At 56.1% G+C, this 26,628-nt stretch overlaps 1 protein-coding gene across 1 annotated transcript in view; it reads left to right on the top strand.

Moving 5' to 3' along the window:
* The window catches only part of HMCN2 (hemicentin 2), a 149,629-nt gene that overhangs the window by 45,627 nt on the left and 77,374 nt on the right, over positions 1 to 26,628 (top strand). The window contains exons 16-25 of the mRNA XM_035015614.1: positions 4,353 to 4,541; positions 5,141 to 5,236; positions 5,513 to 5,640; positions 7,276 to 7,420; positions 10,100 to 10,212; positions 10,337 to 10,496; positions 11,958 to 12,123; positions 21,608 to 21,735; positions 23,426 to 23,680; positions 24,728 to 24,814. Of these exons, the coding sequence (XP_034871505.1) occupies positions 4,353 to 4,541; positions 5,141 to 5,236; positions 5,513 to 5,640; positions 7,276 to 7,420; positions 10,100 to 10,212; positions 10,337 to 10,496; positions 11,958 to 12,123; positions 21,608 to 21,735; positions 23,426 to 23,680; positions 24,728 to 24,814 (1,467 nt within the window). The remainder of the gene's footprint in view (positions 1 to 4,352; positions 4,542 to 5,140; positions 5,237 to 5,512; positions 5,641 to 7,275; positions 7,421 to 10,099; positions 10,213 to 10,336; positions 10,497 to 11,957; positions 12,124 to 21,607; positions 21,736 to 23,425; positions 23,681 to 24,727; positions 24,815 to 26,628) is intronic.

Here is a 26,628-nt window from a genome sequence, read left to right as displayed (position 1 = left end):
AGTGCGCTATGTGGCTCGCTCTCAGGCAGAGTGGGGTGGGTGTGGAAAGGTGCAGGCTTAGAGCCTGATAATGATAAACATATAAGCCAGGATATCTATGAAATTTGCCAGGTACCAGGGCCAGCTCTAAGCATGTTTCGTGTACTAACATGTAAACCTCTCAACAACTCTTTGAGGTGGGTTCTGTCATTATCTCCTATATAGATGGGGAACCCGAGGCACAGAGAGGTTAAGTGACTTGCCCAAGGTCACACAGCTGCTGAGTGGCGGAGCTGAGATCCGAACCCAGGGTCCAGGCCTTTAGCCCCTGGACTTCATCGTGATGCTCAGCAGCAGGGTGAGCTTGGACATTGCTTCCCCACTCTGAGCCTTGGGTTCCTCGTCGGCAAAATGTCTCTAGGATGTTGAGGAGTGCAAGGTACGACTGGCCTGGGGCCTGAGGGGTTCTGATCAACGTCACTGTCATTGTTAATAGTCAGTAGGTTCTGGGTGAGCATAGAGGGCGCTCCAGCCAGGGCTGTATTTGGCATTGTCCCAGGCAATCATCCTTTGCTCCGTGTCTGATTTCTTTTCAGCAGTGCCTTATTTCTTTGGGGTCCAGGCTGACACGCCCTCCTGGTCCTATTCCTTCACCTGTCAGCAATGGACCTTAGGGCGGGTTCCCCATGTCAGAGGAGGAGACGGCTGGCATCCCAGAGGCAGGCTTCTTGGCCACTGGTGGCCTTCGGCCTTGAGGTCGGGGAAGGGGTGGACAGTGGCCCAGCACCTGTGTGTCTGAAGAGAGCTGGCCTGGCAGCAGTGGTGGGAAATCGAATTTCCTGCCCATCTGGGTGGCAGCTGTCGCCCAGCCTTCCTAGCCAGGCCGGCAGAGCCTTCCAGGGCGGGGAACAGCTGGGCGCTGTGCCCAGCTCCTGCTGTTGAGCTAGGAACCGGCTTCCCAGCCGCGTTTGGGAAGGAGGGCGGTGGCTGCCAGTGTTGGGGGCCCTGCCCGCAGGGCACCTTTGCATCACCTCTGGGCCTGGCATCTGGCAGACTGGATGATGCCCAGACTCCACTGCTTCTTTGGCCAAGTTATTGAGCCTTCCTTTCCTCATCTGTGAAAAGGGAGGAAAGTAATAGAGCTTTGCTCATAGGGTCCTTGAGAGATTTAATGAGAGCACGGGCTTCGCTCGGGGCTTGAATGGAATAGATACTCAACACGCTGGCCGCCCCGGGCCCAGGGAGGCGGCGAGATTCATCACATGGCTGGTGACCGGGCTCATAGCAGGCATGCCCGTCCCAAGTTCAGCGCCCTTTCTGTTCCCTGAGACCAGCTGCTCCGAGCTAAGTTATCTGCACCTGCTGGATTCTTACTCAGGAAGAGAGGATGCTCATTCCTCTGTGTGTTTCCTCATTTCTGTCCCTGTCTTCTGTTCCCGGCCTGGGAGCCCCAGGTTGCCGGGTAGATGAGCAGGGGAGAAGAGCTTATGCTTTGGGGAGTGCAGAGAACCCCTGGCCAGCCTAGGGGAGCAGGAGAGAAGTAGCTTTGGCTTTTCCATCAGGCACAGCGGGCACAAACCCAGGGCCTGGGATAGGTCCAGGGCCCCGGGACAATGCTCTGATTCTAATTTCTTTTAAAATCAGAAGGAAACAAATGGATGACAACAAGTAGATGAAAATGAATCCAGCCTGGATTGTCTGCCTTTATGTCAATGTGGTGATAAAATAGAATTGTTAATATATTTTTTTAAAGATTTAATTCATTTGTTTGAGAGAGAGAGAGTGAGAAAGAGAGCACAAGAGTGGGGAGGGTCAGAAGGAGAAGCAGACTCCCCGCCAAGCAGGGAGCCCGAACTGGGACTCGATCCCAGGACCCTGGGATCATGACCTGAGCCAAAGGCAGCCGCTTAACTGACTGAGCCACCCAGGTGCCCCAAATTGTTAATATTTTTCTAAGGAGGAAGAGGCCCATGAGAGTGCACCGGTGGCTGCAGCCTCAGCCCAATTGCAGGAACCTTCCCAGGAGGGGGCTGTGGAAGCCAGTCCCCCCAGTGACAGACACCCTGACATTCTGTCTGAACACAGGGCCAGTTTACGGTCCCTCCCTGGATTACTGCAGGGGTCACCTGGGAGTCCGTGAGGAGGAGGGCTGAGGACAGAGGTGGCTGAACCTCTGATGAGTCTCTGGGAAGGGCACTGGGTTGGGAGCCCAGCCCCCACCGACATGCTGCAGGACTCAGGGCCGGCCCTGCCCCTGCCCCTGCCCCCAGCCTCAGTTTCCCATCTGCAAATGAGGGGAGCAAAGGGCCTTCAGCTCTGGCATATGAGAATTCTGGGGTCCTGCCTTATTTGGGGGCTCCAGTGAGACTGGGGTGGGGGGGATGGCTATGCCGGAGGCTGAGTCAGAGTGTTCTGGGTGGGATCTGAGTCTGGGATTTGGCTGCTTCGGGATTCACCCCAAAGAGAGGACAGAAGAGGTGGGTGTGGCTCTGGCTGAAATAGCAGCCAAGTTGCTTCTGAGGACCCGGGGGGACACAGGGGTGCGGTGGGTAGGAGCCTGGGCCTTAGCAACAGCCAGACCTAAGCTCTGAGCCCTCCTCTGCTGTTGACTTCGAGCTGTGCACTTGGGCACCCTCCTTAATCTCGCTGAGCCTCAGTTTCCTCATCTGTAAAATGGGGTTGATGAAATTGTTGTTTCTAAAAGGACCGTCACCTTGCCTGTCCCTTAATAGGCATTCCAAATGCTACCCTCTGTACATATTATTTGCTAACTATCATAAGCCGGTTGTCCCTTTTTTGGGGGGAAGTTCAGGACTGGGAGGACAATGCGGAAGAGTGTGCTTTATTGTGTCCCACAGTCTGGAGACAAAGCTGGGCTGTTTGGGGGCAAAGGAGGTCAAGAAGCAGGTCTGGCTGGACGGAGCGGGTGAAGGCAGGCTTTGGGGGTATCTGGCCCTGGGCTCAGCTCTGCCCAGCAAGTGGGGCATGGCAAAGTCGTGCCTCCCGGGGCCAGGGCTCTGCGGGAGCAATGATCCTATCTGAGGCGAGCCCGGAGTGGAGGCTTTCTGGGATTCTGGGTCTCGGCAGCTGCCAGGCCCTAACAAGAAAGAGAGGCATGTGGGTGGTGTCTGAGGCTGGGTCCAAGACTTGGGTCCTCCTTGCAGTAATTTTCCAAGTTGTGTTTATATCTCCTTGGAACATCCCTAATCCCCAGGCCAGGAGGGAAATTTGATGTCATGATTTGGATGGATGGGGGAGATTTCTGGAGGGAGGCGGACAGAATAAAGGGGTGGAGGATTTTCCATGGTGTTGGATGCCACAGGTTAAAAAAAGGCTAGGGGACCTTACTGGTCATAGGTCTGGGGACAGGGACCTGAGAACCGTGCCCATAAGCTGCAGGGACAGGGCCTGGACCCATCTGGAATTGGGCCATCTCCTGGCCTGCCGAAGGGTAGGAAGGATCATGACTTTATGTTTTGGGAAACAACTTATTTTCTCCTGATTATAAATATAAGACAATGCTTCGAAAAAAGTTTAGAAGAAACACTACAAACTGTTAACAGTGATGACCCTGGGGAAGGGCATGAGATTTGGGGTGTGTGGAGCAAAAACTGGGGGAAGTATATTCTCGTGTATTATTGGAGTTTTGTTTAACTCCCATGAGCAGGGCAGTCCTTGTTTGGGACTGTTGTCCTGGTGCCCTGATTAGTATGTTCCAGTGTCCCATTTGGACCATCAAGTGTAAGGTCACCTTATTTATAGTAAGCATGTTTTCATTTTGTGGTGGAGTTTTATGTACTCCTTACAAAAATATTAGCAAACAGAGATGTAGAGAGGAGAGTGAAGATGACCATTCATCTCTCCACAGATTTGGCTCTTTGGGGGTCAGGATAGTTTGTTGCCCAAGTTCAGGACACCTGCCGGAGGAAGGTGGAAGAGGGCGAGAGAGGGGAGGGTCTCTGAGGTAGCTGGGCTCCTGTGGCTGGAGCTTGCCTTGCCACCCCTCAGAGGTGGGCTTCCCGGGAGGTGTTGCTGCCAGGAACAGGCCTGTTGCCTTCCCCTGCACGGCGAGGCCCGGCGAGGCCCGGCGAGGCCCCCGTGACCCCATGCAGGGGTATGAGGCATGGCGGCAGCTTCATCCCGCCAAAGGCCGCTCCCTCGGCCTCATCCCTAAGAACTCTCCAGGCCTGGACCAAGCCAAGCTCAGGTTGGCCCTGGAGCCCTGGATATGAGTCAGCCCCAGGTTCATGAGGGTGAGGCTGGGAGAAATGGAACCTTCTAGCAATGGGAGGGGAGGCGGGCGGCAGGAACAGGCCTCTGGGGGCACGGTGGGTTCAGCCACCAGGCATGGCTGACTGGTCCTCTCCCTGCAGATGCACCCCAGCTGACGGAGCTGCCCCGGGACGTCACTGTGGAGCTGGGGAGGAGTGCCCTCCTGGCATGCCGGGCCATGGGCCGCCCGCCCCCGCTGGTCACCTGGCGCCGTGGAGATGGCCAGCCACTGGGGCCCAGGCGGGGCAGCAGGACTGGGCAGCCCGATTTGGGCGTGCTGTTCTTTGAAAGTAAGACACTGGGGGAGGGGAGGGTGGGCAAGGGAAACAGCACGGCTTCTGATATTCTCAGCCCCCAGGCCAGGTGGCTCGGAGCAGAGCCTTGACCCCTGGCATTGACCGCGGGTAGGGTTGATGCAGGGTCGTATTTTGGCTGGCGGACCCTGGTCACGTCGTTCTCCTACTCTGAACCCGAGATAGTAATGATAAGGACAAAACCTACCACTTGGGTTTCCTAACAGGCCGCCTGGGGGGGTTGCTGTGTGGGTAATACACATAAAGTGCCCAGCAGAGTTCCTGACCCGTGTGAAGTGTTCCATTGCCATTATCATGGCCACCACCATCCCTACGATGACCACTTGCTGTGCACAGGGCCGGATGCCGGGCACTGTGTTTACATCAGCGAGCCCACCCCATCATGCCACAAGGCACAGGGATTCATAAACGTCCCCCATTCTGCAGATGAGCGCTGAGGCCTTCCCGCCCTTCCAAGGCTTGGCTGCTTCCCCCAGCCCTCCTACCTCACCTCTGCAGGGCCGGGCTGCCTGCCCCTGCGGGGCTGGAGCCGTGGCGAGTCCAGGCAGTTAGTCCTGCTTCTTTCTGCCCCTCAGGTGTGGTCCCTGAAGATCAGGCCCCGTATGTCTGTGAAGCTCAAAATGTGTTTGGGAAGGTCCGGGCAGAGGCCCAGCTCGTCGTGACCGGACATGGTTCGCTGGTGGATCTAGGGGAAGAGGGTTTGGTGGGGAGGTTGGGACCCCCCCCAGGAAGACCTCCCCATGGCCGCCCACGCTCTGGGACAGATGTGTCCGTGCCAGGTTCTCCAGGAGGAGCATCTGGATCCCAGGAAGCAGCATGCCCCAGGAAGTGCGCCCTTGGACCCTGGAGGAGCCCCTGTTCTGATGCTTCCACTGGTTCCCTGGGGAGGAGAGGGGGTGACCACCCATGGGAATCTGTGTGACGCATACCATCTCCTGTCCCCACAGCCCCACCACAGATCGCCAGCAGCGCCTCCACCGTCCGGGTGCTGGAGAGGCAGCCGGTGTCCCTGCCCTGCATCATCCTGGCTGGGAGGCCCTTCCCGGAGAGGCACTGGCTCAAGGCCGGCCTGCCTGTGAGTGCTGGCTCTCTGGGGATGCCTGGGGATGGAGGGGCCGTCGTGTGCCCGCCTCGGCCTCCGCTTGGCTGTTCGCTTGTTTTGGGATGTGCTCTTCCTTCCTCCCTCTCTTTCCTGCCTCTTTCCAGAAATTTCTCTGATAAATGCGCTGATAGCATCTGCCGCCCTCCCAAGTCCGGCTGAGGACCGTGTGGCTGCTGGTCCCCTGGAGAGCCTCCGGAGGACCTTGTGCTCTGCTAATGCTGAGGCTGGGGAGCGGAGAGTGCTTTCATCCCCACCCCCCGACAGTTCTGGGGCAGAGACGTGGCCCGTTGGTACCTGCCCTGACTATATAGCTGGGCACACAGTGGCTGCTTGCTTTCTCCACTCATATTGATTTGGTTTTCTTTATTTTCTTCCATTTCTCCTCTCGTGGCCACGCCTTCTTTGCCCCCCCCCCTCCTCAATTCTCGCGCCTTGTCCTCAGACATCCTGGGGTCCTTGTGCCCTCAAGGCCATAGAGAAGTGCTGTCACTGCTGCAGATGGGCAGACTCTGGACTCCTAGGGAGGTAGCGACCATGTGGCTGTCTTTCTGTTCCTGCTGTCCTGCCCCCAGACCCTGGTGCAGGGCAGACAGGGTCCTGCCCTCGGAGCGTGTGGGCTTTGCAGAGGCTGATCATGCTGACGACTCACTCTGCAGCCTGTGTGATTAGACGTGACCCCGAGGAGGCCCCTGCCTGGGGGTGTGGGCTGCAGCGGTGAGGAGCCTTCCTGAGTAGGATCGGATGGGTAGGTGCGGAAGGAGGGGCCCGGGGCCTTGTCGAGGCCAGGACAGGGAGTGGCTGGAGATGTAGAGTCTGTTTTAACTCAGTAGGGAGGCCGGGTGGACCCGCGCCTGTTGGGCTGCCGCGTGCCACCAGCAGAAATCCCCTCAAGCTTGCTCAGCCCCAAAGGGCCTGGTCTTGAGATGGTGCAGGAGCAGTTTCTAGAACCTGAGTGCAGGGTGTGAGGCTGGGCTCCCGGGACAGGGTCAAGGAGGCCGAAAGAGGGCTCAGGCCTGGTGGAAGGGTTCTTAAAAGGTCCCCTCACCAAAGACGGGCTGACTAGACATCTTTACAGAGGTTACCCCAGGCCCCATTCTGGACCAGTGCTCCCTGCCCCAACCCAGTCCCCATGCGTACACATCTGGGCAGCCACCAGGAGCCACTGTCTCTGCTTCTCTCTCTGGGACCACATCTGATGTGGCCACACGTCTGTTCTACTCTGTGTGGCTCTGTTTTCCCCCCAGGAGTCTGTCCCTCCTCTCTGCAGCTTCAGTGTGGAAGGAACTTGGAGCTCCAGCACCTGCTCAGTAAAGGCTCTGGCTCCAGCCCTGCACTCTTGGGGGAGGCTCCCATTGGCCCACTGGGGTCAGGCAGCTTGCCCTCCTAGTTCAGCTGGTTGTGGGGAGAGTGGGGGCAAGGACCCCTAGCCCTGCTGGTCTGCAGGGTGGAGGAGTCTCAGGGAAGGGGAGGGGTTCTCCAAACCCCTAGCTTCTCAGTCCAGACTGCTCCCCACTGGCCCAGCAGGCAGTGCGGTTCTCCAGAACGCTCTTTCTCAGCTGGCTCCACGTAGGGCCGCAGTTCAAACTGGGGCTCCCTCACCCTTACCAGCTCCCACCTGGCAGCCGGCATTCCATCCGAGCAGATGGCAGCCTCCACCTTGACCGGGCACTGCAGGAGGACGCAGGGAGGTATAGCTGTGTGGTCACCAACACGGCTGGCTCTCAGCACAGGGACGTGGAGTTGGTTGTCCAGGGTGAGTCCCGGGGTGGGGAGGGTAGGGGTGCGGGGTGTGATAGGATGGGGAAGGGGCAGGGGGAGAACTTGATCTTCAATATTTCTGTTTAAAAAAGTTGCACAAATAGTACATTTTCACGGTAGGAAAATTCGAGGTGAGACACGTAAAACACAATACAGAAGCTAAGGAGAACCAGATAATTTTACATGTTGGTGTGTATCTTTCACACGTTATACACATGTGAGCTTACACATGTGCATTTATACACACTATATATGTAATGAGTTATGTGTAACTTAAATTGTATATAACTTTACTTTGTATGTAAATAATTTTTACATAATATATACATTCTTTATATAAAGTGCATATAAATTCTTTATGTATCTGTATTTTTTTAAAAAGATTTTATTTATTTATTTGACAGAGAGAGATACAGCAAGAGAGGGAACACAAGCAGGGGGAGTGGGAGAGGGAGGAGCAGGCTCCCCACTGAGCAGCGAGCCCGATACGGGGCTTGATCCCAGGACCCTGGGATCATGACCTGAGCCGAAGGGGCTTGATCCCAGGACCCTGGGATCATGACCTGAGCCGAAGGCAGATGCTTAGTGACTTGAGCCACCCAGGCGCCCTATGTATCTGTATTTCTATCCATATTTCTGTAAACCCTTTATATATACGTACACAGAAATATTTAAAAACCAAACTGGGACCACACTGTATTACTGTCCTACAACCTGGGTATTTCCCTTGACAGGAGATTCTGAATATTTTCTATGAATAAATACTCAGAAGGCTCGGTTTAAGACGATGTGTTTGGATGAGCCATGAACCTCTCGCCTGCCCCCTCTTGTCGGGTTGCTCCCAGGATGGACACCTTTGCCCACATGTGCGATTCTTTCCTTAGGATAAACCCATTCATGTAAAATTGACTTTTGACTGACAGAAATCACACATTTTTAGGGCTTTTTGTATATTTTACCCAATTACACTCACTCCCACAGGGTTGGAGAGCCCCCGTTCCCTTCACCCACACGACCAGCTACCACCGTTCTTTTTAACATAAGACAGGAAGTTTAAACTAAGTTTGGTTATATTTTGTCATTTACCAAGTATGTTAACGTCCCGTTTTTTGGTGTTTTTTTTTTTTCATTTGTTTCATAAAACCCCCAAGGATGAGCAGGAAGGACATTGTTACCCATTTTCTAGAGGAAAACCAAAGTTCAGAAGGAGGTGGGGTCTAGAACGTGGTCTCACCTCCTCATAACTCCCAATTAATAACGCGATCAAAGGCTGGGCGTGCCCCATGTGCCAGACCTCTGTGAGGTTCTGTGTAGGTTTCACTTAAATTTCATACCGATTCAAGATGTGGGGTTTAAAAGACTCCCCGTTCTGAAATGACAGCTCAGAGAGGCATGTCACTCAGCAGGATCTCAGGATCAGCAAAGGCTACCTCTCACCCCATACAGGACAGCCTCCTTTGCAGGGCCGGCCCTGGCTCTTGGCTCACTTCATTTCCATTCAACAGTAGTAATGATTGGCGGGCTTTGGCCACCTGAGAGAATCCAGAAGGGCATTTTCCTCCCTTACTGGCAGAGCCCTTGGCTTCCCCCGACGGGTCCACACCCGGTTTCTCCTCCCCCGCAAATCTGGATGGTGCCCAGAGTGGATTTGGCATTTGTTTTCAAGTTCACGGTGTTCTGTGAACACTCTTTGCTGCCATTTCTCATCTGTCCATCCCTGGAGAGTAGGCAGGGAATTGGGGTTAAGGAGCTTTTTTGCTGATGAAGGAATACGGGTACTAAAAGATTAAGTGGTTTAATCAAAGTCCCAGAGCAAAGAAATGGCACAGCTGGTTTCCAGGTGCAGGCTGCCCTCCGTCCGGGGCATGAATCTATAGAAGTGTGGCTGTTGATACTTCGATGCCACTTGTATTCTTTCATTGAAATAGTTTGTGTTTTTTTTTTTTAATTGTGGTCAAATATACATAACATAAAACTTACCATTTTAACCATTTTAAAGCCTACAGTTCAGTGGCATGAAGCACATTCACATTGCTATACAACCACCAACATCCAGCTCCAGAACTTTCTTTTCTTTTCTTTTCTTTTCTTTTTTTAAGATTTTTATTTATTTATTTGACACACAGAGAGAGACAGCGAGAGAGGGAACACAAGCGGGGGAGTGGGAGAGCGAGAAGCAGACTTCCCGCAGAGCAGGGAGCCCGATGCGGGGCTCGATCCCAGGACCCTGGGATCATGACCTGAGCCGAAGGCAGATGCTTACGACTGAGCCACTCAGGTGCCCAGCTCCAGAACTTTCTCATCCTCCCAAAATGAAGCTCTGTCCCCATTGAACACTAGGTCCCCGTTTCTCCTCCCCCAGCCCCTGGCAACCACCATTCTCCCTCCTGTCTCTGAATTTTCCTATTCTAGGGATTTCATGTGAGTGGGATCCTATAGTATTTGTCCTATGTGTGGCTGATTTCACTTAGCATACTGTGTTCAAGGTGCATTCTTGTTATAGTACTTATCAGGCTTTTATTCCTTTTTAAAGCTGAATAATATTTTACATGTTCACACCACATTTTGTTTATCCATAAACCCATTGGCGGATACTTGGGTTATTTCCACCTTTGGCTACCATGAATAATGCTGCTCTGAAGCTTGGTTTATAAAATTGGTTTGTTTTTGAAAGTGCCACCTCGGATCCAGCCCACTGCCACCCACCATGTCACCAATGAAGGGGTTCCAGCCTCTCTCCCCTGTGTGGCCTCAGGGGTCCCCACCCCCACTATCACTTGGACCAAGGTAGGAGGAGCCTGTTAGCATGAGGGTAACCAGAGAGGTGGGCCCAGTGCATCATGGGGAGGGGAATGATGCAAATCATCATGGGCTGTGGGCTTTGCTGATGTCACCCGTGACTCTACCGTAGGAAACCAATGTCCTGACCTCCAGGGGTCCCCACTACAATGTGAGCAAAGATGGCACCCTGATCATCGCCCGGCCATCTCCCCAGGATGCCGGGGCCTATGTCTGCACGGCCACCAATGCTGTGGGCTTCTCAAGCCAGGAGATGAGGCTTTCTGTCAACAGTGAGTGACACCATCCCTTCCCGGGAGAGGGACTTGGCAGGCACGGAGTCAGGGGCATGGACAATCTGACCTTACCTGCATCTTCCCCGTACCCTGCCAACCCTGCCTCTAAATTCTTCCCATCTGAAAGGCACACAGACCAAAGCTGTCCTCCCCCAGCCACTGTCCTCAGTAGGGTGTGCATACTCTGAAAGGGGTTCCAACTCAGCCCTTTGTAAGCAGATGATGGGCGGCCATCACTTTAATAAGCCTTGGAAAACCACAGGCCCTACACTGGACCCCTCCCACCTTGGCAGCCCCCTTGCCCACCTCTCTCCCCGATTCTCTGTGCCCCAGACCCTCTGGCCTCCTTTTGATTTCTTAAATGATGCATCCTTCCTCAGGGCCTTGGAACGTGCAGTTCCTTCTGCTTGGAATTTCCTACCCCCTCTTGGCCCAACTGACTTCTCCCATTGGTCAGATGTAGGCTTTCTGACTCCTCAAACTGAGTCAAGTCACTTTGCTGTATACTCCCTAGACTGTCCCCTTCGTAACACCATTCACAACTATGATTAAATAACTAATCGTGTATTGAGCTATTTGGTACCAGTGTTCCCTGTGGGCCCTGATGCTGTGAGGACAGGGGCAGGATCTGTCTCCTTCGCTGCTGCATCCCAGCATTTACACAGAGCTGGGTACTCAGGAATGGCCTGGAATGAATGAGCAAATGCACAGCCAAGTTTTTCTGTATAAACTTGTATAACCAATATTTTCACATTGCAAAAAATTTTTTCTTTCTTTATTAAAGGGGAGATTTTCTCTCTAATGTGCAAGGGAATGCATGAGGGCTACATGGGTCTTGATGTCCCCAGCTGGCTAGCTGAATTATTGTTGCTTAGACACCTACCCCTGCTGTCCGTGTATGAGCACCTGGCTAGGAATGTAGGGGTGGGGCATAAGGAAGGAGGCGTGCAGGGTAATCTCTATCATTAGGAGCCTTGAGCTTGATATGAGAAAGAGGTGGCATGCATGGATTGTTATAAACCCCCAATCAGGGTTTGAGAAAGCCAGAGGGACATTGTGCTTCATCTGGTGGTTGATATCCTCAGAATAACTGGGATGATCCTGGGGGAGAAGGGAGAAGGAGAAGATGAGGACAGAACTTGCTGGAATGTCCCCGGGGAACATTCCAACAAGCTAGCGGGTAGCAGATATTGAAGCAGGAGGGACCATGTCAGGGTCATCAGAACCAGCTGAGCTTCCAGAGGGAGGGTGATGGTGGAGGACTGGGGGGAACCATTGGATCTAGGACCACCCCCAAACCTGCACTCTCCCCTGATAGCCGAGCCCAGCCCACCCGCTTCTGCACATTCCAGGGTGGCAGTATCCTCTCTGCTTCCTAGGGGAGCCGTCCTGGCCCCCTTTGCCCCCGTGCAGTGACTTCCTGTCGGACTCACAGTCGCTGCATGCTTCTACCAACAGCTGAGCCCAGGATCCATGTGAACGGTTCACGTGATGCAGGCGAGCCTCTGAGAATCGTGGCCAAGGCTGGTGACGAGGTGACCCTGGACTGCGAGGCCCAGGGCTCCCCACCCCCATTGGTCACCTGGACCAAGGACTTCCACCCTGTGCCATCCCTCACCGACAGGTAACCCTGACCGTGTGCCCCTGGGCCTGGACATAGGCAGAGCTTGGGGTTTGAGGAAACTGGCCTCAAGGTGGCCAGTGGCCCAGCCAGTATGTGGGACCCTGTGGACACTCCCAGGGGGATGCGTATTCAACTTCACACATAGCACTTTTTTTTTTTTTTAAGATTTTATTTATTTATTTGAGAGAGAGCACAAGTGAGGGGAGGGGCAGAGGGACAAGCAGGCTCCCCACTGAGCAGGAAGCGCAACACGGGGCTCGATCCCAGGACCCTGGGACCATGACCTGAGCTGAAGGCAGACGCTTAACTGCCTGAGCCACCCAGGCGCCCCCACACATAGCACTTTGGTCCATGGGCCCCCTGAAGCCTCTCAGGGGACCTCTAAGAGAGCAGAGACCCCCCAAGAGAGAGAGACCCCTCTGAAGTCACATGTGCCCGAGCTTTGTGCACTGGCGCTGGGTTCTGTAGGCAGAAACTCCATTCATCTGCACGGCAGCCCTTCCATCCGGACCGACTAAGGCTCATTGAGCTGCAGTGAGCTGCTCATGGTCACCCAGCTAGAAAAGAGGCACAGCACAGTTGGGACGGCGTCCTGACCATGTCACGTTCTGTGTCCTCGCCTGCTCCGCAGCCCAGGTGTCTGGAGGCTGGGCTTTCTGACTCAGCTGCTCTCCAGCCATCAGAGAGGGAGGCTAGAGAGGGAGGCTGTGGGAGACGGTGGTTCCAGACAAGAAGGCCTCGAAACTCCTGGGGCCCTTGACTTTTGGGCCCACGTCGGCGGGAGTGGGGGCAGTGGTGGGGGGAAGCTTTGGCCAGTGACATCAGTCCTGGCAAGGTCTTCGAGAAGTTCCAGACCCAGGAGGTCTCAAGCCCTTACCCCCCCTACGCCCACACGTGCGTCTGTGCATCTCAGAACATCTGTTTGGTGAGTCCTTCCAAACCTCGAAGCCTACACCCTGAATGAGGCTAGGGTCCTGGGCCTGGGCTGGGTCTGGAGCGCCTCCATCCCCGTGCCCTGTTGGTGTCTCGTGCAACTGTATGTCTCCGGGCTGGGAGACCATGGGAGCCCCCATCTCTTCCCAGAAAGCCTGGTGTTAGTGCCTGTGTGGTGGGTGGCGGCCGGCCGGGTGCTTTGTTTATTTATGGCCTGTTACCGAAATGAAGAACCATAATACCCATTTGTTCACCCCTCCTTATTGTGATGTGTTAATAGATCAACCGGGAGCCATAAATTTGTGGGAGCTGTTTTGCAATCCTCAGTTCTGTTCTTTCTCCCTTGCCCTCTCCACTTCTTGCTGGCGTACAGCTTTCTCTTGAGATTTATGAGATTCTGGGAGTTTATCTAAATGAGGAGGAAAATAGGCCTGGGCAGGGGCGGGGCTGGGTAAGGAGCTTAGGCCTGGAGTTCATTGTACCCGACCCCGGATCCCAGCTGGTGTGGTGTTAGTCGTGGGGCCTCAGGTGGCCACCGGCTCCTCCTGGCCTGTTTTTCCACCTGTAAAGTGGGCCTTGTTTAAATAATGCTCACGAGGGATGAACGATGCTTCCTTAGTACGTGGTCAAGTGCGGGAAAACTGCTCCCTCTGATACCACCTTTTTTGCCGCTGCTATTCACAAACTAAGGCATCATTTCTGGTTTTAAAAGAAATGATCACATCTGTTATCTCATTTTATTCTTACCTGCTTTTTTAAATATACAAGCTTTAGTGAGATACCATCCACATGTGGGACAGTTCCGGGTTTCGGGATATTCAGAGTTGTGCAACCAACACCACAACTACTTTTAAGACATTTCCAGCGATTTTCAGCAGCCTCCCACCCCTGCAAACCCCACACCATGCCCGCCCCTCCCCCACTCCAGCCCCTGGCAACCCCTCCTCTGCTTTCTGGTTTTGGACTTCTCTCTTCTGGATGTTTCGTAGAAGTGGAATCCTATATATAACATGTGGCTTTTTGTGTCTGCTTCCTTTCATTCAACTAACGTTTGGGAGGTTCATCCATGTCGTGGTGTGGGTCAGGACTTCTTCCCATTTTGTGGCTGAATAATACTCCTTTGCGTGGAAAGACCACCTTCTGTCCATCCATCCCCCTGCTGAGGGGCCTTTGGGGTGTTTCTGCTGCCGGCCGAGCTGAGTAACCTCACCGACTTTGATTGCGTTTGACCTTGGTTCGCAGGCTCTGGGTCCCCGCGGTTCTCTGGGCCTCACCGCGGCGCTGACAGCTTCCCTGCACAGAACGGAGCTCTGCTTTCTCACAGACACACGTGCCTTTAGTCATACAACCATTCAGCCAGAAAATGAGGATTTAAAAGCCCTCCTGGAAATACGCACCGAGCAGAGTGTGGCCGTGCTGGGCAGGATGGAGCTGCTGTCGGCCTGCTCCTTCTTACTGCCCTTCCTCTCGTCCTTCTCCGGGAGCGGGGAGGGGGGTCCCAAAGCTCAGCTTCCATCCAAGTGGCCATTCTGGAAGCTTGCGGACGTAGTCTTCCGAGTCGTAGGTGTTCATGGGCCTCCAGGATCCAGCGCCTCATCTGCCGCGGCCCCTTCCTCTGTCCTCAGGGGTGAAAGGCCAGTGTCTGCTCCCTGCTTGCCTGGGGCCTGTCTTTCCTGACCCTGGGTGACATTGGCGGTGGTGGGGGGTGGGGGGGCTCTCAGCCTTGGCTGCGGTTAGGGTCGCCAGCAGAGGTCCAGGGCTGGTGCTTCTTGAGAGTTCCCTGGCAACTCTGGTGCGGTTAGGTTGAGAAGCACGATATGGGTGAGTCCCTGAGGCCTCCCGCATTTCCATTCCTCCCTCATCACCTGCCAACCCTCCTGGAGGCAGCTGGGATGAGCGACACCATGCCTGGTGCACAGAAGGGAAACAGAAGCGCACGGGATGGGGAAACTGGGATCCTGACCTTCCCGCTCCCGGGGCTGGGTCCTAACATGCACATACACACACACACACAGACATGAACAGACATGGACACATGCAAACAAACCAGCAGAGACACACAGACACGCACACACATGGACAGACACAGACAAGCGTGCAGACATGAACACGGACACATAGGGACCTGCACGCAGACGTGAGAACATGTTGACACGTACCCATCAGGCTTCTGGGCCAAGGTCAGGCAGGCCCCTGCTCTCTCTGGAGGGTCTAGAGAATATTCTGGGCTCCTCTGTCCTCTGAGTCAATGAGTCCTAAAAGAAAGACAACTCTAGGAGCTTGAGTATCATTAACACTCGAAACCATCCACCTGCGTCCGCACCCCCTTCCCATTTGTGCACGCAGATGCTTTGATAGGATCCAGCTTAGTGTACCTTCTTTTCTGCCCTTCATCACTGGTATTTTTTTCCCCATTTCCCCATTTTCTTGATTCCTCCTGGCCCGTGTCACTTGCTGTTCATTTAAAGGGCAAAATAACATTCCAGGGCGCTCGGCTCTCATGGTTGCTAAGCTGCTCCTCTGTTTGGGGCATGTGTTCTATTGCCAGTTCTCAGTGGTGATCAGCGGGCTGTTGGAACATCTTCCCACAAATGCTTCTCCTTATCTTCTGGGTCGTTTCCTTGGGGTATCATCCCAAAAGCAAACAACTGAGTCTGGGGGTGGGAATGGTCGTCGGGTGCTTCCTACCCCATGCAGCTGCTGCCTGTGAAAAACAGAGTCGTGATTCTCGGACCTGCACTCAGCGGGGTTGACAAGCAAGCCCGTGTGCCCAGGCCCGAGCCACAGCAAAGGCTCCCGGAGAGACACCGGGCTGTGAAAGATCTGGGGTCCCATCCCAGCCTGGTCCCCAATTCACTGAGTGAACTTGAGCGAGACCTGTCCCCTCTCTGGGCCTCAGTCTTCCCGTCTGAGAAATGAAAGGGTTGGGCAGATGGTGGCCAGAGAACTCTTAGTGGCTCCGATCCCATGATTCAGCCCCGGGATGCTGGGGCGAGGTGGGGTTTCCAGGCAACAGTGTTTGTTTGTGGCTCCGAGGTGTGGCTGGGACAGCTGTGAGTGCTCCTGGCTCGGGCTCCAGCCCCCGGGGGCAGCGGGCCAGGGTCCCACACAGGGCCAATCCAGATGCATCCGGGGGTGGGGGGAAGCTGGCGGGGAGGGGACAGTGAGTGGAGGGAGCTTCCCGAGGATAGCCCCGAGTGCAGAGTCGGCGCTGCAGCTGGGTTCTGGGGGTCCTGGAGAAAAGTGACTGCCCAGGGCCCCCCTGTGGGGTCTTCACCTTGGTGGATGCTCACAGCTCGCGCTGCTTCCTGCCTCGCAGCTCTGAGGTGGGGTCTCATTAGCCTAAGGCCAGCAGCTCTCTTTCTGGACAGTGCAATGAACTTTAGAAGCAAACACTTGGAGTGCCCCGGTGGTTGGGAGCATGGTCGCAGCATCCAGAGGTCAAGTCCACGCTCTGCCCTGACCAGCTGGGTGGCCTCATCTCTCTGTTTTGTGTCCGTTTTGTCCTCTGCAGAAGAGGGTGCTCCTGGCAGGCTCTGTCTCCCTCGCAGGCCTGGCCGTTGGGAGTTTCGAGTGAGAGTGTGCATAGTAGGTGCTGAGATGTGCGTGGCACACAGGAGGTGCCCAGTCGTTGACAGCCCTCTGTGTGGGACTCGCTGGGCTCTTCCTCGGACTCATGGGGATGGCACATCCTCCCGCTCTCACCCAGGTCGTGTTTGGCCCTTTTGTGGGTGTGAGGCCCCTCTTCCTAAATTCTCCAGACTGGCTTTTCCATCTGGGGCTTCCTTACAAGGTTCTGTGTTATGGCCCCAACAAGGGGATGATGGTCAGAGCGGCCATCAGTGGGTGAGGGTGCGGGCGGCCTGGAGCCCCCGCCCCCAGTCCCAGCAGACACGGGACCCCCCCGGGCACGTGGCAGGCATAAGTGGGTGAGGACCGGCCTCCGGCGGGTGACCGTAAGGAGTGCTGTTCGTTGGACAGCCACCGATCCTCCTCCTGAAGGCTCCACGCTCATGCAGTGAGCTTGGAAGGGCGGCAAAGGGCCCTTTAGAAACGGGGGCAGCAGGATGAGCAAAAGGGGACACGGCCAGAGGGACTGGGTATAGACAGGCCACGTGGACTCTGAGCAGCCCGAGGACGGGAGCATTTTCTCTAACCCTGCAGCGGCTGGCCCACCCGGAACCCCGCGGCTCTTTGTTGAGTGAGGGAATGAATGAGCAGCTGGCTGAACTGGGCTCCACGCAGCTCAGAGCAGGGCACGCGTCACAGAGGGCCTCGTGGAGGAGCTGGGGCATGTGCTGACTTCAAGGGGGTCTGGAGGGCAGGAGAGTGCCCTTGAGACCGTGTTGGGGGAACACAGTGTGAGTGAAGGTGGGGAAGGGAGTGTGCGTGCGTGGACAGCTGGGATTTGCCATCGCATGTTTATTGAGCACCTACTCTGGGCCCTGGCCTGCGTTAAGGGCTGGGGACAGGGCCGGACCTTGGCCCCTCCACTTACGGAAGCATCAATATCAACAGGTGACCACAAGAGTAATGAATGTCATAATGGCTCCGGGATCTTGTAACCAGACGCGGGGCATCGCCCGGGGCTGTAGGGGTGGCTTCCCTGAGCCACAGAGGATGAGAGGGAGCTGGACAGGTGACCCCGAGGGAGGCTGCCACCCAGGTGTGTGCTGGGAATGAGGCTGACGGTGTAGCCCAGCTCTGGGCTTGATTCTGAGCACTTTCTATCAGGTGCTCTTTGGTCTCTCTGGGCAGGTAGGTCCCCCCCTTGGAGTTCCAGGAGCCAGAGGGACTAGGCAGGGTAGGTGGGCACCTCTCAGATCCGACCCCCGATCCACGTGTCTATATGAACTTTGTAGCTTGTAGCCAACCTTGTAGCCAACAGTGACGACTCGGGCCTGGCGCACGTCGTGAACAGGAAATTCCCCTGTTCTCATCTGGGTGCTTCAGGGGAGCCATCTGGCTGCTCACGCCATGACGGAGGGGCTGCTGCTGATCACGCCGCACACATGTAGTGGTGGTGTTCTCCCCACTTCCTCCCACCTCTCCCCGGCCCCCACCCCTGGGCTGCAGCTGCCAGACCTGTGGAGCCTCTGAGAAAGGGGAAGGAGAGCTGGGTCACAAGCCATGGAGGAGGAAGGCTGGGGCAGGGGGTGAAAAGGACAGGCAGCTGTGGGAATCCATGGGCTGTACCTACCAGCTTTGAGGCATCAAGGCTGGAGGCCTTCCTGGAGGAGGTGGTGTCTAAGTATTGAAGGTTGAGCAGGTGTAATCCAGGGGAGCAGGAGGTGGGGGGAATGCCTCACGTAGAAAGAACAGCATGTGCAAAGGGGCGGGGGTGAGATAAACCTGGTCCCTCTAGAAAGAACGGTTGTCCAGCTGGGGTGGGGTGGGGGACTGGTCCGTGAAGGACCACACAGGCCAGGACACTGTGCTTGGGTTTGGGGAAGCAAGCAGTAGGCAGCCACAGAGGGCTTTAAAGCAAGGCAGTGATATGGTCATTTTGTCAGTGACAGTAGACTCAGGCTGCATGGGGCAGGCACTGTGTCCTTTGGCCTCTGCTAGGCCTCAGCTTGTCCATCTGTAAGATGGATTTTCCCTGCATTCCATTTTTCCTTTGTGATAAAGCAAGCAGCGTTCCCTTTCTGGGAAATGACCTGGGGCTGGTCCTAAGAAAGACAAACTGCCTACCTTCATTGTGGGGAATTTTCCACTTGGGGAAATTTCTTTTATTATCTTTTTCCAGAAGCTCCTACTTCCTGTCCTTTAAAGGTCTTGTTGAGGGAGAGAGCGAGCGAGCAAGGGGCTCTGTGGTCTCTAAAGTTCTCAGAACTAGAAGGCAACTTCTGAATAAAGGAATCCAGAGCTGCCTCTTCAGATATGAAGAAATCAGGGTTCAGAGACATCGCCCGACTGCCTGAGGTTGCTCAGCATGTCTGCAGTAGGACCAGCCCTCGGATCCTGAACTCCGGTCCCCACCCTAGACCTCTTTCCCCTGAGCCATGCTGTCCCCATTTTGCCAGCCGAGGTTTGCAGCGAGGCCCTGGGAGGGAGGGAACCATGTCCCTGCTCCCAGTATGACCGAGTATATACTCCAGCCTCAAAATGATTTGGTCCTTGTTTGGTGGATGGCTACATTATTTAATAAAAAAAAAAAAAAAAGATTGTAGATAAGATAAACCAAGCCAGAGAAGTGATGCCATGTGGGAGAAGCATTCCCCTGTCACTGGGATGAATCGGGATCTAGGTGGTGCTTTTCCTCCCTTTTGAAAGATTAAGCGGCCAGCTCAGGGCAGCCCAGCTGACTGAAGACAGGCAACGAGAATGCAGACGCTGTGAGTCATCGTCACGCTAACAGCAGGGCTGTTGACCTAGCGCTCACTATGCCCCAGGCACATAGGCTGCATGTCCCTTCATGCTCACCAGCTCCTGTGACTCCAGATGAGAACACTGAGTCTTAGGGAGACGGAGTCCTTGACCCCAGGTCAGCCTGAAAGAAGCAGACAGGTGGTTCACGGAGGGCCACTTGCTGTCAAAGCCTTGCTCCTTTGGGCTCAGCCATGCTGCTCCCCAGGGTAGGGGCATTTCCTCATGTCCCTGGACGGTGGTCCCTTGACCACCTCTGTCGCGACCACCTATGTCGCAGCCAGCTAGGGTCTTGGTAAAACCCCCATTCCTGCCCCACCCCCCCATCAGAGTCTCAGGGTGGGGCTGGGAATCTGCGTGTTTCACATGAAGCCAGGAGATCCTGATGAGAAGCTGAGCCCTACAAGGCATCGGGAGGCGGTCCGTGCCGATGAGAGCTGACGGCATATGAGCCCTGGCCCAGCAGTCCTGCTCCCATGCCTGCAGGACACAGAGCTGTGTGTACAGAGCTCTGGTGGTGGAAGAAAGAGACAGAGAGAGAGAGAGAAGGGAGGGAGGAAAGGAGGGAAGAAAAACATCTAAATATTTAAATGTCCACCAAAAAGGAATAAGCTCATGAATTGTGCTGTGATCACGCAAGGGAATACTATAGAGCAGTGAAAAATGAATGAATCAGACCTACATACCTACACGCCAAGCCAGTTATATGTTTTAAACAATGCAGAACTGTATCGCATATTGTTTGCATGTGCACTGTCATCACCATGGTAACAGCTGTCCTTTGCTGAGTGCCTTTGTGTTCTGGGCACCGTGCTGTGCATTGGGCCATTCTGTTCCTTCGATGACCCTATGAGGGATAAGTGCTACTGTTGTCTCTAGTTTCCGGAACGAGACAGCGGAGGCACAGAGAAGTTAAATGTCTAGATCAACCTCCCACAGCAAGCACGTGGCCAAACAAGGTTGGACCCCGGTGGTCCGACCCCGTGCCTGGGCTCTGAGGTTACCACCCAGCATGTCACTTAGAGCTGTCCTCAGAGAACTTGCGCCAAGTGCCGCTGGATGCTCTGTAGGAGGGGGCTGCTGAGCTGGGGGATTATTACCCCATCTTACAGATGGGGAGACAGAGGCCCAGGAGGGCCAAAGTAGTAGCCCGAGGTTGCCTAGAGAGTCCACTGCCGGCGACGTTGACCTGTTTGAGCAGGGCATGCCTGGGAGAGGGTGACTATTGTCACCTCCGTGTTGCAGAGGAGGAAACCTGTGGGTCTCGAGAGCCTAGCTATATACTGGGAGCACAGGCTGGGGAGCTGTTCGTTGGGGTCCCCGCCCCCGTGCTGGCCGCTTGCAGTTGGGGCCAGCTGGGGCCGGTGGTTGCAGTTGCCCTCCTCGATTTATGGGGACAGGGGCTTCACGGAGCCAACACATATGGGCCGGTGACATCATGTCTGCATGGGCCCCTTGGGGTCCAGCCCAGCTGCAGGAGTCTGGCCAGGGGTCCCCGATCTCTTTGGGATGGGGGCCAGGTGACTTTAGCAAGGTGGGCCAGATGGGGGACGGCAATGATGGGCAGCCTCCCTGGCTTCCTCCGGAGGGCCCAGCACAATGCTGGGCAACAGAGCACCAAACAGCACCAGATTCTGAGTCTGGCCGGCCCTGACACTTAGCCGCAGAAGGCTTTTGGGCTCGCAGCTTCTCCCTGGAAGCCGTGGGATGGGCGAGCCAAGGGGGACTCATCCCCTGCCTGAGGGAAGGGCGTGCAGTAGAGGAAGGGGGGGTTACTGGTGACCCTGTGCCAGGCCCTGGGCTGAGCCCACGTGGATTCCGCTCACCAGCCCCAGACATAGGCCTTCTTAGTATGCCCATTTTGCAGATAAAGAAATGGAGGCCCCAAGAGGGGAAGGGACCTGTTTTACCCAGCAAGGAAGAGTTCAAAGTATGGACCTGACCCCAAGCTGTGAATTCCTAGTCCAGTGCTCTTTATGTCTTAGACCAGTTGGGGTGAGACCTGGCCCTGGCCTGGAAGTGGAGGTGGGGCAGGGGGAGGACCAAAGGGTGGGTGGGTAGTAGACACAGCCTCAGTCCTGGCAGGCTTCCTGGAGGAGGTGGTTGGTTCAAGTTGGGTCTTGAGGTCCTTCCAGCAGGGGTGGGGTTGGTTGTGGTCTCACCAGTGGCCCTCACTCCGCAGGCATCGCCTCCTCCCATCAGGCTCCCTGCGTCTGGCCCAGGCCCAGGTCGGTGACAGTGGCCTCTACGGATGCACAGCCAGTAACCCTGCCGGGTCCGCCTCTCGGTACTACGTCCTCCGGGTGCAAGGTAGGCCTGTGCTGATGGCCTGGGTCTCGCCCACGGCCCCGCCCTTCCCTCTGTCTTTCTCAGGCCTTCTTCGTGCCCTTTCCTCTCTGCAGGCTGGGCTCTGTCACCTCTTCATGGGGGCCCTCCAGTGCTTTCTCCCCTCCCCTCCGCGTCCTGCCTTCCTTCAGCCCTGTCTCTCCTCATTCCCTTTCTCCTTTCTCCTGTACCCTTGGTTGGGATGCCCTGAGAACAGAGGGCAAGGCCCAGCGAAGGCCTAGGGTGGTAGAGGCTTAGAAGTCAGGAGGGGGACCCATGAAGGGATTCTGGTTCCTGGCTCGGCTAGGGCCCCAGGAGTAGACATTCCCCTGGGTGTCCAGGTCCCATCCACAGAAGCCAGCCGTGGAGTCACTCCACCAAAAAGGCAGGGAGCTTGTCATCTCCAAAAGCCCCAGGGAATTACTGAAGACAGGGGTCAGCCGACTCTGGCCTTGGACCCCATCTGACCCATTTCCTGTTTTCATATGGCCCACCAGTGAAGAACGGTGTCCACATTTTTAAATGATTGGGGGAAAAAAACCCAAATAATATTTTGTGACATGTGAAAATTACATGAGATTCAGATTTCTTGGGGCACGGCCTCACACGCTCATTTACGTGTGGTCTCTGGCTGCTTTCGTGCCATGGTGGCAAGTTGAGTAGCTGAGAGACAGACCATCTGGCCTGTGAAGCCTGAAAGATTTACTCTCTTGCCCTTTACGGAAAAAGCGCCCCTGATCTAAGCTAGCAGCCCATTTCCCAGATGGACGGGCTGAGGCTCAGAGAGGGAGGGGGCTCAAAGGTTTGCTGTGGGTTTGCATGAGCGTCTGAGAGACGTGGCAGTGGGGGGGCTGGGTGACGAGTAGGGCCTCAGAGTTGTTGGGAGGACTGGATTTGAATCCTGCCTCTACCACGGACTGGCTATGTGACCTTGGCCAGCTGCTTAGCCTCTCTGAGCCTTGGTTTCCTCCTCCGTGAAGCGGGGGCCACAGTAATGCCCATCCCATGGTTGTCAGAAGGGGGTGCTCGGCACAGGGAAGGCTGCTATTGTTTTCGGCTGGCGTGGGGGTGGGCGGGGCACGTACACCCTCCTGCTCCTGGACATCGAGGCCCTGGGGGGCCGCGTCGGACAGAGCCAGGCAGGCTCCAGCTCCTACCAGCCGAGGGAGTGGGTGACTCTGGTCAATCACATAATCCTTCTGAGCCTCACTTTCTTCATCTGCAAAATGGGCGTGATATCACCTGCCTGTAGGAAAGACCAAATGCGATGGAGGAGATGTAAATGTGGTAGAAATGAACACCTACATTTCCCCAGCCCAGGGGTGGGAGGATGTGGGGGCGGGGGGGTGAGGGGCAGAGAAGGCTTGGGGGATGGGGGAGGTGGAGGTGGGGAGAAAGCAGCCGAGCACGGAAGAGCGATTTTGTGATGAGAGCATGTGTGTTCAGGTGAAAGGCCAGGTTCTGTTCACTTTGGGGGGGGGCGTCCACATGGGGTATCCTGTTGTCCTTTCCTGACAGAATGAGGAATGGTCAGCCTTAGGCCACCCCCCATGGTGATTTCTGCTGGTTGGTGATATCCAGAAGGGAGGGCAGGTAGGCCCTCTCGAGGGGTCTGGGCTCTGCGACCCCCACCTGGGGCCCCACGACCTGATGCCCCTCCCCGGGGCCCTGTCAGTGCCCCCTCAGGTGCAGCTGGGCCCACGTGTCCTGAAGGTGCTGGTGGGAGAGATTCTGGACCTGAACTGTGTGGCCGAGGGCAGCCCAGAGCCTCGGCTGAACTGGTCCAAGGACGGGGTGGCCCTGCAGGGTGTGGGGCCTGAGGGCTCTGTCCACTTCTCTGCCATCCAAACCTCTGACGCCGGCCTGTACCGCTGTGAGGCCTTCAACAGTGCTGGTGTGAATGCTTGGGAGCTGGAGCTCTGGGTGCTGGGTGAGTCTCCCCTGAACCCCAGAACTCTCCGCTCCCCACCTCCCCCGACAGCAGCCTGGGCTTCTGGGATGCGTGACCCCTACCTCCCAGCCTCCGGTCCCCTGAGGCCGTGGGGCTGTCCTGCGTGAGGGAGCCCCATGGGTACCCTGTCCTCTGGCGTGGACAGAAGGTGCCACGGGGTCGTGATCAAAGAGCAGGTGCCCAGGCCGAGGCTCGGCTTCTTCCACTTTCCAGATGAACAACTGTGGGCCAGTTATTTTCACTCTCTGGCCCTTGGTTTTCTCCCTTGGAAAATGGGCCCAATAATACGTGAGGAGTCAGTGAGAGAATGTGTGTGAAGTGCCTGGTGCCCCGAGGGGTCTGGATCGGTGGTGCCTCATTTGCACTATTATGAACTTGGTTTTAAAGATTTTATTTATGGGGCGCCTGGGTGGCTCAGTCGGTGAAGCATCTGCCTTCGGCTTAGGTCCTGATCTCAGGGTCCTGGGCTCGAGCCCAGTGGGGCGGGCTCCCTGCTCAGTGGGGAGCCTGCTTCTCCCTCTGCCTGCCACTCCCCCTGCTTGTGCGTGCATGCTCTCTCTCGCTCTCTCTCTCATAAATAAAATCTTGTAAAAAATAGAGATGTTATTTATTTAAGAGAAGAAGGTGGGAGGAACAGAGGGAGAGGGGCAAGCAGTCTCCGTGCTGAGTGCTGAGAGCCCAATGTAGGGCTCAGTCCCACAATCCTGAGATCCCAACCTGCGCTGGGATCAAGAGTCAGACACTCCACGGACTGAGTCACGCAGGCGCCCCACACTCTTTTGAAATGAAAACAAACCCGGGAAGCTGCAGCTTGAGGGGAATGCAGGGCAGGACAATGCCAGGCTCCACCTTCCAAGCCCCCTGGAGTCTTGTATGGCCCTGGTGGCTTCTCTGTCGGTCACCCGGTGGGAGGCAGGTCGGCACCGGTGGCCCCGAGGCTGAGGGCCTCATGCCCAGCTGGGTTGTGGGTGGGACGCCCTCTCCACTGGCCCTGGGGGTAAGCACGGCCACGCCATCTCTCCCCAGAGCCGCCACACTGGGAGGCCGATGGGAGCAGCGGCCTGCTGGAGAGAGTGATGGGAGAGAATGCGAGCCTGCCGTGCCGGGCCAGAGGTGATGCTGGGCCCAGGGTGGGCTGGGCTAGGAAGGGGCACCCCTTACATGTCAGCGCCCTGGGTCACACCCTGTGGGCTAGGCCCATGGGTTATGGAGGGTTAGGGGGTCCTCACTCTCAGCCAGGCCATGCCAGGCATTTTATCCTATCGACAACCTTGTAGGGTGGGTATTAGGGTTCACTTTTATTTCCTAGGGGCAGTCTGGGCCCAGAGGGGTTTAATAAGCAAGTTGTCAGAGGTCACACAGCCAGGAGGTGACTCACAATGTGTGGTGCGGTTGGACGCGGGTCCCGAGTGTCCCTTAAGCCCCAGCCCCTCCGGGGAATGTGACAGCTGGGTGAGGATGGCTTGAGGGTCCTGGGATTGGGGCTCAGAGACCCCCGCCGCTCCTCAAGCCCACCCCAGACTTTCCAGCAGAGGATGGATTCACGTGGCCCTAGGCAGACTAGCCCTTTGGGGGCCTCCTTGGGGTCAGCATCACAGTGTGGGGCCAAGATAGCCACCTCTGTGGTCAGCTGCCCAGTGCTGAACCCTGCCGTGGCCCCTTCCAGGTCAGGTACCGTGCGGCGGTGCATACCTTCTCCCGGAGCCTCCGTTTTCTCATCTGTACAGTGGGGTCATTCCAGACCCTCCATGCAGGCCGGCTGGGAGGGCTCAGGGGGACAGCAGGAATTTCGGGTCCCAGCACCGTGCCCGGCACACCGTAGAGGCCCAGGGAAATGTGCTGGATGGGCGTCTGGCCTGAGGAGCAGGGGCAGCTGATAAAAAGTCTGGAAGGAGCTGGTTCTAGTCTCCGCTGCCCTTCTCCTGCCAGGAGCCCAGGGAAGTCCCTGGAACAGGCCTGAGGGAGGGGCAGGTAGGAGGCAGGCGCTGGGTGGGAGATGGGGAAACCTCCGGGGCTCCTTTGGGACACCCGCCCACCTGGAGGGCTGACCTCCCACCCTCACCTAGAGCGCCACCTTGTGCCTCTCTGTGGTAACAGCAGGCAGCCGTTATGCAGTCCTGGGAGGTGGGAAGGGGCACTCAGCCAGTGGCCTGCCTGCCCTGGGTGCCTCTCATCATCTCTGGTCAGTCAGGGGCCTGTCCTCTGGGCCAGACTGCAGCTGAATCAGCATAATCCAAGCCCCCTCTGATAAACTGCACCTGCCCCCCGGGCTGCCCTTGGCCTTCTCCCTTTCAAGCAGGTAGCTGCCTGGTGGGCAGTGTTGGGCGCTGGCATTCACCTGCCGTGTGACCTTGGGCTCGGAGGGCTAAGGAGAGAGTGCCAAGCCCAGTGCCTGGAATGCGGGAGCCCTGGTACCTGCGGTGGGTGACACCACCCACCTGTTCCTTGTGGGGTGGGGCGGGGAGGCCAGGAGCCTGGCCGCTGCCTTGCTGGTGATTTGGGGCCCATCATTGCTCCTCTCTTGGCCCCTGTGATAGGAGTGGGGGGGTGAGGTGAGGGATTTTCACCCATAGTTCTGAGTCCCCTGGAATCTAACCTGGGCAGAGCTATAGGGCAGTTCTGTGGTTAGAGCTCATCGAGGGGTTAGATGTTTTGCATTTTTTTTGAAAGTCCCAGGGTTCAAAACTCAATGTCCCTCCAGGTCAGCAGCTCTGAAGTCCTGGTCCCTGGCATAGTGGGAGGATGGGAGTAGGGTGGACCTCTCTGGAAAAGCTGAGGAGCTAGGAGGGGCATTGTGTGTTGTGGAGTGTGTGTGGTGGGTGGGTGTGTCTGTGCATGTGGTGTGTGGCTCATATGTGGGTGGTGTGGATGTGGTGGAGTGTATGTGTGGGGCATGGCATTTCTGTGTGTGTGTGGTATGTGAGGGG

This window comes from Mirounga leonina, unplaced genomic scaffold (genome assembly GCF_011800145.1).
Source record: "Mirounga leonina isolate KUSES-001 unplaced genomic scaffold, KU_Mleo_1.0 Mir_170, whole genome shotgun sequence".
Classification (NCBI taxonomy): Eukaryota; Metazoa; Chordata; class Mammalia; order Carnivora; family Phocidae; genus Mirounga; species Mirounga leonina.
This window is presented reverse-complemented; position numbering and strand designations above follow the sequence as displayed.